Source organism: Pseudochaenichthys georgianus, chromosome 14, assembly GCF_902827115.2.
Source record: "Pseudochaenichthys georgianus chromosome 14, fPseGeo1.2, whole genome shotgun sequence".
In the NCBI taxonomy this organism is placed as follows: domain Eukaryota; kingdom Metazoa; phylum Chordata; class Actinopteri; order Perciformes; family Channichthyidae; genus Pseudochaenichthys; species Pseudochaenichthys georgianus.
This window is the reverse complement of record NC_047516.1, coordinates 24,447,563-24,463,473: the sequence shown is the minus strand read 5'-3', so window position 1 is coordinate 24,463,473 and position 15,911 is coordinate 24,447,563. Positions and strand designations below refer to the sequence as shown.

At 44.9% G+C, this 15,911-nt stretch overlaps 2 protein-coding genes across 2 annotated transcripts in view; one reads left to right on the top strand and one right to left on the bottom strand.

Moving 5' to 3' along the window:
* Positions 1–417: 417 nt before the first annotated feature.
* cnga2b (cyclic nucleotide gated channel subunit alpha 2b) lies at positions 418–4,927 on the top strand. Its single transcript, XM_034098282.1, has 6 exons — positions 418–518; positions 635–745; positions 1,421–1,597; positions 2,495–2,602; positions 2,725–2,831; positions 3,450–4,927. The coding sequence occupies exons 1-6, from the start codon at positions 418–420 to the stop codon at positions 4,925–4,927; spliced, it is 2,082 nt and encodes a 693-aa protein (XP_033954173.1).
* A 10,644-nt stretch (positions 4,928–15,571) lies between these two features.
* The window catches only part of rraga (Ras-related GTP binding A), a 6,762-nt gene continuing 6,422 nt past the window's right edge, over positions 15,572–15,911 (bottom strand). Inside the window, exon 10 of the mRNA XM_034098710.2 lies at positions 15,572–15,911. This exon is cut by the window's right edge and continues 200 nt beyond it. The gene's annotated coding sequence lies outside the window, so the exon portion shown is untranslated.

Here is a 15,911-nt window from a genome sequence, read left to right as displayed (position 1 = left end):
CTCTAAAGGAGATCTGCATGGAGGAATGGGTCAAAATACCAGCAACAGTGTGTGAAAACCTTGTGAAGACTTACAGAAAACGTTTGACCTCTGTCATTGCCAACAAAGGGTATATAACAAAGTATTGAGATGAACTTTTGTTATTGACCAAATACTTATTTTCCACCATAATTTGCAAATAAATTCTTTAAAAATCAGACAATGTGATTTTCTGGATTTTTTTTCTTCTCATTTTGTCTCTCATAGTTGAAGTATACCTAGGATGAAAATTACAGGCCTCTCATCTTTTTAATTGGGAGAACTTGCACAATTGGTGGCTGACTAAATACTTTTTTGCCCCACTGTATATGCTGAACACTGCCATGCACACAAAGGAGGCAGTAACATTAGAGTTTGTCCACACCTGCAGGCCTGAAGATGACGGGCCACACAGCGGAGAGAGACCGGTCCCCACACAATCTGTCAGTGAAGACCACCTTAGAGGAGGAGATCGGGAGAGCCGAGAGCATTCTGAGCAGGTGAGAACTGTTTTAAATCATGTGTTTTAAAGTCTTTGTATCAGAGGTTGGTTTGACAGCAGGAAAGCATGTGAGGTGCAAAAGAGTGGAGTCCACATGTGTGTTTTTACTCCCAGGGTGCCGTCTGTGTGTGATGACACATCCTCAGAGCTACAAAGAGTCGCCGCTCTCGATCATCATGGACGCAATTCCATAAATTCATTTCAAAGGAATGGAGCCATGTCAAGGTAAAGCCTCCTTCACAAAGCTTTCAGACACTGATCAATGGTGACACATTGTTGTGCAGCTCTTTTTATATTCTTACTTGTTGAATAATGTTGTAGCAAAGGTTGGCTCGCTTCTTAAAACAGTCCATGGCTAAAGAAAACAAGATGTACCAACTGGATTCAGGCTCTCACAGATTCTGGTGACGTTGTGTTCTAATAAAACCAAAGAAATAGGCCTGTATGTTATTGTGTAAAACTAGTTTCTGGTGTACTTTATATCCCAGAATCTTTCGAACATTTTTAATTTGATTAAACTAAAACTATCAGTTGGGATTAAAGATAATTCAAGACAGTTCTTACCCATTAAAATGTTATTTTAAGACAAATTCTGGGACTAAACCATTTGTACAAATTATAATATGTCACAGTAAAAGCCATAAATTAATCCAAAAAAAAGTTTCTAGATAAGACAAGATAAAGTTGTTTTTCTTTAAAGATGCTTTTTTATCAAACAATTACATATTTTTGATAAGAAAGATTAATTGTGATTCCTGTCCTTTAATCGTCCAACCAAATGAGACTGTATTCATGCTCAACTGTGTTGATTTGGCTCCTTGTGTGACTGTCATGCTTTTATTCTCATATATCAGAAAGTTCTGTAGGATGTGATGAGAGTCTGTGTGTTTCCTGTGTCAGGCTGGTGAGCCTGGTGGTTAGGCTGAGGGAATGGGCCCACAGGAGCCTGCTGGAGGAGGAGGAGCGTCCAGACTCCTTCCTGGAGCGCTTTCGTGGCCCTGAGCTGAGAATGGCCCCCAGTCGCATCAGCAACACGCAACCAGACGCTAATGGCAACAATCCCAAAGGGATCTTTAGGTATGCCACACTAAACCGAACACGAGAAACACGCACACCAGTACACTTCTGTTGTTTCCTTTGTAAAACAACAACAATTGAACAACAATTGAAACGTCTCTTCCCAAAATAAAAAATACTCAATTTATTTTTAACATGTATTAAATATATCAATCTTGATTGTTTTGGTGTGTTTTGCCAAGTGTTGAAGATATTGGGCGTAGTGCTGTTTTGCTTCTCTGCAATATAATGAAACGTTACGGCACGCGCATTGTGATGCTCAAAAAGCCAAATGAATACATTTGAAAAACTCAATAGCAATGTCTTTTTTTTTTTTTTTCAGTCAGTTTTATGTAGGAAGTACACCTGTTACTACTTGAGCAAGAGCCTTTGAGCCACAAACAGATGCACACTTCCTCTTGTCTGGTGATGTGGTGGAAGGAAAAGTGAAAGAGAAATGGCTGTTAGGTTTTTCATATGTAATTTTCTTCCTGATATCTAACCATCTACAATCTACATCAAAACAATCTTTAGTAATAAAGAGCACTAAAGGTAAGAAGAAAATATGTTTTGATTTTGGGATGAACTGTTCCTAAAAAGTATCCACCCTCTTTAAATAAAGGTTTTTCTCTAATAAAAAAGGGCAGTTCTGCTCTCAGAGATGTTGATTAATCTCTGTGATTTTTCACATTGCTCTGTATGTTATTGCATTATTCTGTATTTCAATATAATGCAGTACAATACAACACCAAGTCTCTTTTAAAATAGTAACAGCATGCATTTCATTGCATTGCTTTATCTGGCACCTGCTTCTATTTGTCTGCATGTTTTTGCAGTGATATGTACTAACTCTATAGAGATATACATGAGCCACAGTTGTGCCTGACTTTATAATGTGCAATCTCTCCTTGTTTTCAGGAAAAAGTGGAATTTGTTTGTGGTGTCCCCATCCGATAACGCCTACTACCGCTGGTTATCTGTTATCGCCGTAGCAGTGCTCTACAATTGGTTCATCGTTGTAGCGAGGTAATGACGCCACAATGGTTATCTGTGAGGGTAAAGAGATGATGGATGTAGTGTATGAGTGTTAATGTCCACTTCTTAGGCTGGAGCAGTAGCCTACATATTTTATATTTGTATATTCACAGGGCATGCTTTGAGAAGTTACAGGTGGGCAACTACATCTGCTGGCTGGTGTTGGACTACCTCTCTGACTTTGTGTACATCATGGACACATGCGTCCGACTTCGCACAGGTAATGTATTTCAACATACAGCTTCTGGCATCATGACACAATGTAATTCAACAGAGGTGCTCTACTTTAAATAACCCATGGGAATATGTTTGTTTGACTATTTAATGTCATATGTTTTAGCTTCTGGAAAAAAGGACAATCCTGGTAGAAATGTAAATGGTTGTCACGTTCAGCACATTAGCCAATGGATTAAACTAAAACAAGTTATCATAACACATTTAAAGTGTTTCTTAAAACCTTTGCACATCCAGCAGACACAGAACAACATAGCATTCCTTGGGTTGGGTTTCTGGTCAACTAGTCCAATACTTACACACCTTTTAGCTTTGTTTTGATCTACACACCAACTCCTGAGGGAGTATCTGTCTCTTTCACTGCTAAATGCTTCACTATGTTCACCAGATAGTAGCTAACTGTGTTTGTCATGTCTGCCATTTGTTAATAAGCAGGAAATGTACAGTTCATGGGATGTTGCTGAAACAAGAAGGCAGAAGCTGTCACTGACAGACAGAAAAAACAAAACAATGAGCTAAAAGATGCCAAAAGGCAGATATAAAACACACCTGCAAGCTAAGATTGCTGCACAGCTGAATTTGTGCTTTATTATCTTGGTCTCAGGGTTCCTGGAACAAGGTTTGCTGGTGAAGGATCCCGCTAAGCTTCGAGACAGCTACGTCAGGACTTTACAGTTCAAACTGGACGTAGTGTCCATCCTGCCCACTGACCTGGCGTACATCTCCACCGGCATCCACACGCCACAGCTCAGGTTCAACCGCCTGCTTCGCTTCCCACGCATGTTTGAATTCTTTGACCGCACTGAGACACGCACCAACTACCCCAACATGTTCCGTATCGGCAACCTGGTGCTTTACATCCTGGTCATCATCCACTGGAACGCCTGCATCTACTACGCTATATCCAACTCTTTGGGATTTGGATCGGACACTTGGGTGTTCCCAAACATTTCCAAACCTGAGTATGCCTCCTTGACTCGGAGTTATGTCTACTGCCTGTACTGGTCAACTCTCACTCTTACCACCATTGGAGAGATGCCTGCTCCTGTGCGGGACGAGGAGTACCTGTTTGTGGTTTTTGACTTTCTCGTTGGGGTGCTGATCTTTGCCACAATTGTGGGAAATGTTGGCTCCATGATTTCCAACATGAATGCCACACGTGCCGAGTTTCAAGCTCGGATCGACGCCATCAAACACTACATGCACTTCCGCAGAGTCAGTAAAGAACTGGAGACACGCGTCATTAAGTGGTTCGACTACCTCTGGACCAACCAGAAAGCAGTAGACGAGCAGGAGGTGCTGAAGAATTTGCCAAACAAACTGCGTGCTGAGATAGCGATTAATGTACACCTGGAGACACTAAAGAAAGTCCGCATTTTTCAAGACTGTGAGGCAGGCTTGCTGGTGGAGCTTGTGCTAAAGCTACGCCCTCAGGTCTTCAGTCCAGGGGACTACATCTGCAGAAAAGGGGACATCGGGAAGGAGATGTATATCATAAAAGAGGGGAAGCTGGCTGTGGTGGGAGATGACGGGGTCACTCAGTATGCTCTCCTCACCGCTGGCAGCTGCTTCGGGGAAATCAGCATTCTGAACATAAAAGGTAGTAAGATGGGAAATCGTCGGACAGCCAACATTCGCAGCTTGGGTTACTCCGATCTCTTCTGCCTCTCTAAGGACGATTTGATGGAGGCAGTGACCGAGTATCCAGATGCTAAGACTGTGCTGGAGGACAGGGGCCGGGAGATCCTGCTGAAGGAGGGTCTGCTGGATGAGACAGAGGAGGGTGGCGGGCTGCAGAAGGAGGACACAGAGGAGAAGGTGGAGAGGCTGGAGTCCTCTCTGGACACGCTTCAGACTCGCTTTGCCCGTCTGCTCAGCGAGTACAAACACACTCAGCAGCGGATGAAGCAGCGCATCACCCTGCTGGAGCGCCAGCTGAATCAGACAGACTGCGGCGCAGATGCGAGCGATGACATGTGTGCAGAGACAGAGACAGAGCCGGGGCCTGGTGCCCACACAGAGGGGTCTCCGCATCGGAGCACTGTGCAAACGGAGGACCAAAAGAGCCCAACAAAACACTGAACACAGAAATAAGGATATTTTAGTTTGTTATTTAAATTGTGAGAATGGTTTATTGGTTAGCTGTGTGTAAAGGGTTGTCTGCATGTCAATAAACATACAAAGAAAGTGTATAACGCTGCTATGCCCATGCAGTTGTTGAGTTCTTGTCTATGCCAAAACCAGTGGGTTTAATGGCCTGTATATGAACTGAAGTTTTAAGGTTACTTTACCAAACAAGCTAAATTAAGGTATAAAAAACACATTACTGCTTAAAAGAAAGAATCTAGAGCACACACAAAAAATTGCGAATAATGTTTAAATGTCACTCTTTATATTTCAGACTAAAAGCACTGTATTTTGCAGGTTGTTGTAGTTGTGGGTCCCTTGTAAACACCTTATGTTTGGTTGCATCAGCAGAGGGACTCAGTTCTCTCGACATGTTAACATTACGGCCCTGTGCACCTCGTCTCTTGCTGCTCCTCCTGGGGAAAAAGTCCAAGGAGAGATGGTAGGAGGTGATTTGCTCAGTTCACATACACAAACAAAAATATTTTCCAGTGTCCTAATGTTCCGTGTCAGATCATGATTATCATAACAACCTTTCTTCTGTTGTGAGACATTTAAAGGTGGTTATTCTGGCCCTGGGGAGGTGACTCACTTGCAATGTGCAGCTTTTTTTTCAATTGTTTATTTTTATTTGCTATAAAATTTACTTTTCCACTCTCATCTTAAATCGAGTAAGACATTTTGTCTTTGTGTTTAGTTGCTTCTTTTATGCACTCACTCTGGATCGAGGGGCGGGGGATTTTCCATTTATTCAGTCCTCTGCATTCCAGGATACAACTCGACCACATGAGCAGTGTCGATAAGCGCAGCTGGAACAATGCCTCTGCTGCAGAGCGGGCTCAAATAAAGGATCAGGAGGTAATGGGTGCATATCCCCTGAAGCCCCTGTAACTTCCATTTGTACCTTTAGTTACTTTAAAAATGTTGATTTATAATTTGAAATATAATCAACAGTTATATAAGATTGTAGTTAAACCTGGTGTAACGTTCACAATCTACCCTGTGGTATACAAAGTAATTAAAATAGCTGCACATTTACCAGCTTTGATAAACACATTAATGCATCCATAATTATAATCAACATATAATATATATATTTTCTTCAATGGGCCAATCTGCATAAAGAGTACCTTTATTTTAAGTATAATTTGATGCCAATACTTTTGTACTTCTACTTGAGTAATATGTTGAATGCAGGACTTTTACTTGTAACAGAATATTCCTACACTGGTACTTCCTTCTGCATTGTGATATGATAGAGAGAAAATAGTTGAATGACTAAAACAAAATACTCTCCTCAGCGGAGCATGTGCAATTTACCACCGCTTACCTACTGGCTGAAGAGATTCACCCTCTGGGCCTTAAAGTGGCGATATCAGAGCTTCTGCTTGCAACCTTATTTTTATCCCTCTGGAGTCGGTGGACGCGCCGGCGCGTCCAGGTGCGCATAATTTACGTAATTAATCATATATTTTCGATTATAAGGAATAGAAATATGATTCAGATATCCGCGGAATCGCTGGAAGAGTAGCTTTCCAGCGGTATCTCCTGTGAGACTGTAACAAGGGCTGCAGTCGAATAGTCCAAAGATCAGCTCCTAAATTCTAACCCTATCTCCTATTCCTTGACCTCTGAGTGAAACGTCACGGGGTTAAGGGATAGTGGATAGGAGAATTCAAAAGGACTTAGGAGAAGAGACTGCGGTGCTTTAGAGAATCCGAATGCACTTTCACTATCCGACGTGTTTATGATGCGCCAGCGGACGTCCTGAATGTGCATCTGCTGCTGTGGGGAAACCATGGAAACTACAGTTCTCTATACAGCGGACTACAACATGGATGTTTAATAAGAACGAGGGACTCATCTAGAGACTCTGCACCGTGCTCTGATGCTGCTGCTTTATGCTTTATGAACGTGGACAACAGAGAAACATATTCTTCAGGACCAAAGTTGGAATTGAAATAAAAAAGGAAAGTGAAACTTATGCTCGTCGCCCTCTCCCTCCGGTCCACATGAATAGCCTACTAATGATCCCAAAGATTGTATGAACTATGAAAAGATCTTAAAATAAATACAGGTGTATTTATTATAAACGTTAGTCCTTAACATCTATCACTGTGTATATCACCATTCAAACATCTTTTAAAAGTTGAACAAACTCCACACAGCTCAGTAAAGACTTTATTTGATCATTTCAGTAAAAACTAACGTTCATATTTCTCTTTTGATTATAATACTGATGAACGTTCAGAACAAAGCACTTTAGCAACTTACCACCTATGTTTTAAAATGCTTAATAAGCACCGTAACTTTCATGATATCATTTCTCGGTCATAATCGGTTGTTTCCGTGAACGGCCGACTGTTGAATGACGGCAAATGCTGCGGCTGCAAGGCATTGTGGGGCAGCATGTTCGCTTAGGGAGGTCCAGTGGTTCCTAAGCTAAAGGAGGTTATAAAGGAAGTTTGAAACCTCCTTTCCTATCATTCTCATCATTCTAGAGAATTCGAACGGCACTTATCATGGCTGCCACTGAGGGACTTCCGGGTCATTTCACTCCTTTAGGAAGGTTCCTAAGCTAAATGGACTATTCGACTTCAGCCCAGGGCACAGCAGCCAATATGGCCGCTCAAAGCAGCTTGACTTTACACCGTGTGGGATTGGTGGATTCGTGTGTCCGTCAAGGAAATATCGGCCGGCAGCCATCATGGTCTGAAATGACCAATGGACATCGAAAAATCACTAAGGACCTACCCACCAAGTAAAAAAACATAAACCACGTGTCTCCCACATAGGGTCTCCCATCAGTTTACGTATGTGAGGAGAGAGAGAGAGAGAGAGACAGAGAAAATGGCTAAAAAAAACTTTACAGTTGCCGACTTTGCTAGAGATTTTTTTCGCTAGCAGCAGTGAAGAGAGAGCCTCAGAACCTGAAGTCTTCGACTCTTCTTCTTCTGAAGAATACAAAGACAACAACAAGGATCCATTTGGACATGGGTAAGTGTAAATATTACAGTAATAGTGTACTGGCAATGTGTAGGGAATACCGCGAAAATGAACAATAGGTTTATTGATATATATTTTTTATCGATAGTCATGAACTCTTTCTTGGGACAAAATAGACTGTCCATTAGCAAACGTTTACTCTGTGTTAACGTTATTTTGGTGTGTAAAAGTCAGATTACATGTGTAAATTAATCATTTATTCGTCCCACAACCAGACCCAGCGCCAGAACAAATCTAAAGGGAGGGCATATGATTTTCATGGGAGGGCACACAACACCATCACGTGCTGCAGGCCTGCGGCACAATATACTCACAAGTTCCCGGTTAGGTGCTTCTTTGTTGGAGTTTACCCCAGTGGACGAGAGGGTCGCCTCCCTACGCCTGCGGGTTATGGGGGGGAAAACTCTGATTGTTGTGTGTGCTTATGCACCCAACAGCAGTTCAGAGTATTCGGCCTTCTTGGAGACCCTGGAAAGAGTCCTGTATGGGGCTCCTGAAGGGGACTCTTTAATCTTGCTGGGAGACTTCAACGCACATGTGGGCAATGATGGAGACACTTGGAGGGGCGTGATTGGGAGGAACGGCCCCCCTGATCTGAACCGGAGTGGTGGTTTGTTACTGGACTTCTGTGCTAGTCATGGATTGGCCATAACAAACACCATGTTCGAACATAAGGATGCTCATAAGTGTACGTGGTACCAGAGCACCCTAGGCAGAAGGTCCATGATCGATTTCGTTATCGTATCATCGGACCTGAGGCCGTATGTTTTTGACACTCGGGTAAAGAGAGGGGCGGAGTTGTCAACTGATCACCATCTGGTGGTGAGTTGGGTCGAGTGGCGGGGGAAGCCTCTGGATAGACCTGGTAAGCCCAAACGTGTAGTTCGGGTGAACTGGGAACGTCTGGAGGAGGCCCAAGTTCAGGAAGCCTTCAACTCACACCTCCGGCGGAGATTTTCGGGCATTCCTGTGGAGGTTGGGGACATTGAACCAGAGTGGTCGGTGTTCAAAGCCTCTATTGCCGAAGCCGCGGCGGGGAGCTGTGGTCTCAAGGTCCTAGGTGCCTCAAGGGGCGGTAACCCTCGAACCTCCTGGTGGACACCGGTGGTCAGGGAAGCCGTCCGACTGAAGAAGGAGGCCTTCAGGGATTTGTTATCCCGGGGGACTCCCGAGGCAGTTGCAAGGTACCGACAGGCCCGAAGGGCAGCAGCCTCCTCCGTGGCCGAGGCAAAGCAGCGGGTGTGGGAGAAGTTCGGAGAAGACATGGAGAAGGACTTTCGGGCGGCACCAAAGTTGTTCTGGAAAACTGTCCGACACCTCAGGAAAGGGAAGCAGGGAACCATCCAAGCTGTGTACAGTAAGGATGGGACGTTGTTGACCTCAACTGATGGAGTGTTAGGGCGTTGGAAGGAACACTTTGAGGAACTCCTGAACCCGACAACTCCGCCCTCTATGTTAGAAGCAGAGCTGGAGTATGACGGGGGATCAACACCAATCTCCCGGGGGGAGGTCACTGAGGTCGTCAAACAACTCCACAGTGGCAAAGCCCCGGGGGTGGATGAGATCCTTCCGGAAATGCTGAAGGCTCTGGGTGTTGAGGGACTGTCATGGTTGACACGTCTCATCAACGTTGCGTGGAAGTCGGAAACAGTACCGAAGGAGTGGCAGACCGGGGTGGTGGTTCCCCTTTTTAAAAAGGGGGATCAGAGGGTGTGTGCCAATTACAGAGGCATCACACTACTCAGCCTCCCCGGGAAAGTTTACTCCAAGGTACTCGAAAGGAGGGTCAGGCCGATTGTCGAACCTCAGATTGAGGAGGAACAATGCGGATTCCGTCCTGGTTGTGGAACGACGGATCAGCTTTTTACTCTCGCAAGGATCCTGGAGGGGGCCTGGGAGTACGCTTATCCAGTCTACATGTGTTTTGTAGACTTGGAGAAGGCGTATGACCGAGTTCCCAGGGAGTTACTGTGGGAGGTGCTGCGGAAGTATGGGGTGAGGGGTCTCTACTTAGGGCCGTCCAATCTCTGTACTCCCAAAGCGAGAGCTGTGTCCGGGTCCTCGGCAGTAAGTCGGACCCATTTCCGGTGAGGGTTGGCCTCCGCCAGGGCTGCGCTTTGTCACCAATCCTGTTTGTAATATACATGGACTAAGGATTGCACCACTGCTTTTTGCAGATGATGTGGTTCTAATGGCTTCATCGGTCTGCGACCTTCAGCACTCACTGGATCGGTTCGCAACCGAGTGTGAAGCGGCTGGGATGAGGATCAGCACCTCCAAATCTGAGGCCATGGTTCTCAGCAGGAAACCGATGGACTGTCCACTCCAAGTAGGGAATGAGTCCTTACCCCAAGTGAAGGAGTTCAAGTATCTCAGGGTCTTGTTCTCGAGTGAGGGAACAATGGAGCGTGAGATGGGCCGGAGAATCGGAGCAGCGGGAGCGGTACTGCAGTCGCTTTACCGCACCGTTGTGACGAAAAGGGAGCTGAGCCAGAAGGCAAAGCTCTCTGTCTACCGGGCCATTTTCGTTCCTACCCTCACCTATGGTCATGAAGGATGGGTCATGACTGAAAGAACGAGATCGCGGATACAAGCGGCCGAGATGGGTTTTCTCCGCAGGGTGGCTGGTGTCTCCCTTAGGGATAAGGTGAGAAGTTCGGTCATCAGGGAGGGACTCGGAGTTGAGCCGCTCCTCCTTCGCGTCGAAAGGAGCCAGTTGAGGTGGTTCCGGCACCTAGTTAGGATGCCACCTGGGCGCCTCCCTAGGGAGGTGTTCCAGGCACGTCCAGCTGGGAAGAGACCAAGGGGTAGACCTAGGACCAGGTGGAGGGATTATATCTCTTCGCTGGCCTGGGAGCGCCTTGGGATCCCCCAGTCAGAGCTGGTTGATGTCGCCAGGGAAAAGAAAGTTTGGGGCTCTCCGCTGGAACTGCTACCCCCGCGACCCGACCACGGATAAGCGGGAGAAGATGGATGGATGGATGGATCGAGTGGATAATCGCCTCAGAGAGAGAGAGGCATTGAGCCACACCTAGACCTCCAAGCCACCAGGGGCGTTCTCCCGGGAACTCTCCTTCATGGATTCCGCCGGCCTCTGCAACTCCAGGATCAGCGCCTCTACAAGCACGGGAGGAACCCATGCAAATGGGAAGAACCAGGACATCAGGGTCACCAGCTTGCCGCATTTCCGGGAAAAGGACACACTCAACGGCTATGAGGAGGGCGCTGGTGAGCAAATTCCCCTCTAAATACCCTCCATGCACACCCACTCAGGTAACACTCATGGAAAATAACCAAGAACACACACTAGGGGCACTGATTGACTCTGGGGCCGACGAGAGAACCCGGTACTCCCGCTTGAACTCCTTGCCACTTGCTTAAGCACTTTGAATTGCCTTGTGTTGAAAAGTGCTATATAAATAAATTTGCCTTGCCTTGCCTTGCCTTGCCTTGCCTTGCCTTGCCTTGCCTTGCCTTGGGATCCCCCAGTCAGAGCTGGTTGATGTCGCCAGGGAAAAGAAAGTTTGGGGCTCTCCGCTGGAACTGCTACCCCCGCGACCCGACCACGGATAAGCGGGAGAAGATGGATGGATGGATGGATCAACGACAGCTGACACATAATAACGGTTCCGTGCCAGCTGATCTGCACCAAAGTACTAATTTCCTTATTTGTTTCCTCGCGTATCTGTCTCTCTCTCCACAAACTCTCACATGAAATGTGTTCTTTTGATGCGGCATGTCTTAGCAGTCCTTTATCAGTCTGTAATGCGTGTTTCCAGTGGCAAAAACCTTTGACCGTAAAAGCCGCATCAGATGAAGACATATTTACTTTAAACTGTCTACAGGGGAAACAAAAGGCTGCGTCTGCTTTTAACGAATATTCAAGCCATGGTCTGTTGTTGTACCATGCAGTGGCAAAAGTGTGCTTCTTTCCTAAAAACAATCTCCCTGGAAACGATCCAGTTTCACCTGGTTGGGTTTATTAACCCCAAGATCATCTGGGGCTGTTGGTCTTTGAGCGGTTGCTGGCCCAATAGTACCTGTTGATGTGATGCAAGGTAGCGTCTGTAGTGTAGTAGTAGTGTAGGCACCGGCACGGAACAGGAGGAGGATGCTGGCGGGTGTGGTACAGGGTGTGGCAACGCAGGTGGTGATGGTAGGGGCACAAGGAGCTGTGCCTCGGAGGACAGCGTTGGTGGCGGCCGCCTTGATGAGTCAAGGCTTACGGCCCGTCTACACTACAGGCATCGAAAAATGCTTTCAACGCTTCGCCCATTCACTTGAATGGGGTGACGTAGTTGATTTTGAATCTTCGCCGAACTGCATTGTGGGGAGCGGAGCGTGGCTTTGCAAGCAACGCGAGCATCAAAAGTTGAGCAATGTTCAACTTTTGAGGCTCGATGCTTGGCATCAGCCAATCAAATCCCGTTTATGCAATTCCCGCCAGTACAAGCGCTAGCCAGTCAAACCACGTGCAAGCTGGGAGAGCCAGACCGCAGTTCATTTCCTCATATTCCAAACGAGAAATTACAGTAGCAAATCACCCGGTTCTTTACGACCAGAACTATTTACCGGGATACAAACCGTAGGAACCAGACATGGAGGGAGGTGGCAGAGACAGTGGGTGAAACTGGTAGGTTTTCACCTGTTTGGGGAGTTTATATCCAGTTTACTTCGTTTTAACATTGCTATTGCTTTGTATGCCGGGGGCGGGCGGGCGGGAGATTCCTGATTGGTTGTTGTTGGTCGCCTTGGGCGCGAGAAATCGCCATGCCTCTGACACGCTCAGCTTCAAGATTTTTTGATGGACTCCCAGCAGCTTCTACTGAAGCCAGTCCCCAACTCCGGGGACTCCGGGTGGCAGTATACGCCGTGAAGTTGTTTGCAGCCTGCCAGTAAACCCAAAGCAGAAGAAGACGAAGTGACGTCAGCGGCTCAATTGCGTAATCTTCCCTCAGGGAAAAGTACTCGATTGGTACTTAGTGCCCTGGGGTAATAAGTGCTGGGGCACTAAGTACTGCAAAGTACTGCAAAGTACTGCAAAGTACGCGGTGTGAACGCGGCTATAGACGCATGTTGTAGTCTTATTGCATATTAGAAACGGAGTTGGCGAAACTAAAACTGCGATATAATGTTTATGTAGCAATAATACATATGACATATATTTTTTAAATGTCTCCAGTACCGATACAAAGTCCAATAACGTCGGAGCTTAACGTTATCACTGTCTTTAATAATTCCGGCCCGGGGCTCGGTACCCATCCCTACATGGGGAGAGGCGCAGCATATTGCTAAGGACTAAATACGATGGAGGGTTCTCATCTCAGCCTTATAGTTATTACCCATAGGGGATGAAGAGGAATAAGTAAATAAAGAGGCCGGCGCTCCAGGGTCTGGTTCTGCTGTGCGTTTTTGTGATGTAACGGTAATACATTTCAGAATTCCTCCACGGGATGCCATTGTCATTGTACATCACTCAACCCGCGAAATACACACACTCAGAGCCATATAATAGATATATGGCGCTGCACACACTCAGTACATAGCTAGACCCGCACATTTGCGGGCCAGGAATTTGCGGGCACAGCCAGCTATGCGGCTGGCTGACAGCTGTAGCTAGGTACTGTGTGTGTGTGTGTGTGTGTGTGTGTGTGTGTGTGTGTGTGTGTGTGTGTGTGTGTGTGTGTGTGTGTGTGTGTGTGTGTGTGTGTGTGTGTGTGTGTGTGTGTGTGTGTGTGTATTTCGCAGGTTGCTAAATGTTTTGTGCGTGTGTGTTTATGTTGACAAGGAGGTTTAATAACTGTGTGCTACACAAAACGTCCAGTCGGTTTCATTTTCATCGCCGTTTGTAGTAGAGTTAGCAGGGTATTTTTATTTTAACTCTCGTCCCAAAAGTATTTTTTATCCTCCCCGACACTATTTTTTTCGACGACGGGACGTCCTTAAGCTCGAGCCCTGGCCTAGTGGCCCACAGGCGGCGTTTATCCAGCAGCCAGAACATCCATCTATGCCGGCCCCCAGGTCAAGATCTATTGTGGCTCAAGGGCCTTCACCAGAGCCATCACCACCAAGGACCAGCAGACCAGCATCACTACAGCTGCCTCCATCTGCGGCTGCCACCAGGTCAAGATACACCTCAGCACAAAGGCTCCACCACAGCCATCACCTTCAACCCAGCCAGCAAGGAGGTCTCGTATAGCACTTGTACCCCCCATCTACACAGCAGCCCATGCACCATCACCCCCATCTTCACAGCAGCCAGACCCACTGTCTTGTTTGTACTATTGTAAATAGTGAGATATTCCAGTTTCTTATATTTATATAAATAGTTGGTTGAAAAAAAACATATTTATAATAAATTGTTGGTTGAAAAAAAAAGTTGTATTGCTCAATTTGTATTTGTACACATCACATGAACCTTGGATATGAAGTCATTATTCAGTCCTAATGTATCTCAGTCCCTGCTGTGGTGAGTGATAAACACCTATTTTACTCAAAATTCGAATTACATTTTTTTCATTTCAGACATGAATAACACATTTATATACAGTGTAATTCAAATATTTCACTGCTTTTGTGATCCTAAGACTTTGGTAACCAAATCTAAAACACCAAAACAATTCGATCACATGAGTAAATGTGTGTTTTCACAAGAGTTTTGAAGATTTTCCGAAAATCAGATGTCACATTTTAAGCTTTTGAGCTACTTATCTCATCAAACAGTGCTCTAAGGTGAGTAATTTGCATATATAGCAATACCAGAGATTGTCCTGAACATTTTTATATGTAAAACATGGGGTGCCATGTTAGAAGAAATACATTTAAAAGGTGATTTAAGAAAACATCTAAAAATCGAGAAAATACCCTTAGACTCCAGAGGGTTATGACAAACTGAAACTTAAAGAAAATGTATTTTGTCAATCTATCAGCTTCTTATTATCAGAACTGCAGTCAAACATGAATATTTTACCTGACTTTAGTGCTTTTTCACTTTTATATAAATATTGTTATGAAAACTTTATTGTAAAGTCTAATTTCTGTTTAATAGCTTCCATGTAATGTGACCAAGTGACTCCTGATCAATCTACAATTGTATAACTACACTGGGAAGGTAGGACGCATCTCCTTTATTCGATTCGAGTCCACCTTCTGTTCATTATGATGATTTTTACGATATCATTTATGTAACTCCTAGATTTCTCCAATAGCTTCCTTATAATGTCACCCTATGACTCAAAATCAATGCAAATTTGTTTTACAACGGCGGACAAGTAGGAAGCAAGTGGTGCCTTTTTCTAATTCATAAGCATGTTGTTATGAACATTCTACAGTTTCTTTAATGAAACTAAACAGCCGTATTCCGGGGCATTAGGATCTAATCGAGCCAACAAAGGATATCAAAATGCATTCTCCATTAAAGCTTAACTCAGCTGTTTGTCACATTGTTAAATGTGCTGAAATGAACTGATTGTGTAAAGTAAACTGTACCATGTGTACATCTGCTCATCACCCATGTACCATTGTTGAATTGCATTCCATTGATGAAAATGTTTATCAAAATGTAAAAGCAGAAAAAAAACACAGCACTTAGGATTTGTTTCAGTATATAACTATATTGTTTGTACTTTCAAAGTGTAACAGCTTACAAACTGCATTTGAAAATGAAACATGAGCATTTGGAGATAACATCTCCCGATCACTGGGATTCACCTGAAGGAGTGAATCAATCTACTGCATGATAAGACAAAGTGTGCCAGCAAAGGTAGCCCCTCCCCCCCTCTTTTAAAGAAAACAATTCCTTTTACTTTAATGCGTCGGGTTAGGGCAATTATATCCAACTGAATACTTATCACTTAAGAAATTAGGCCAAAAAAGAAAACATGATTTCTCCAGTAATAACTGATTGAATGTGAAGATATAGAGGAAACAGTGC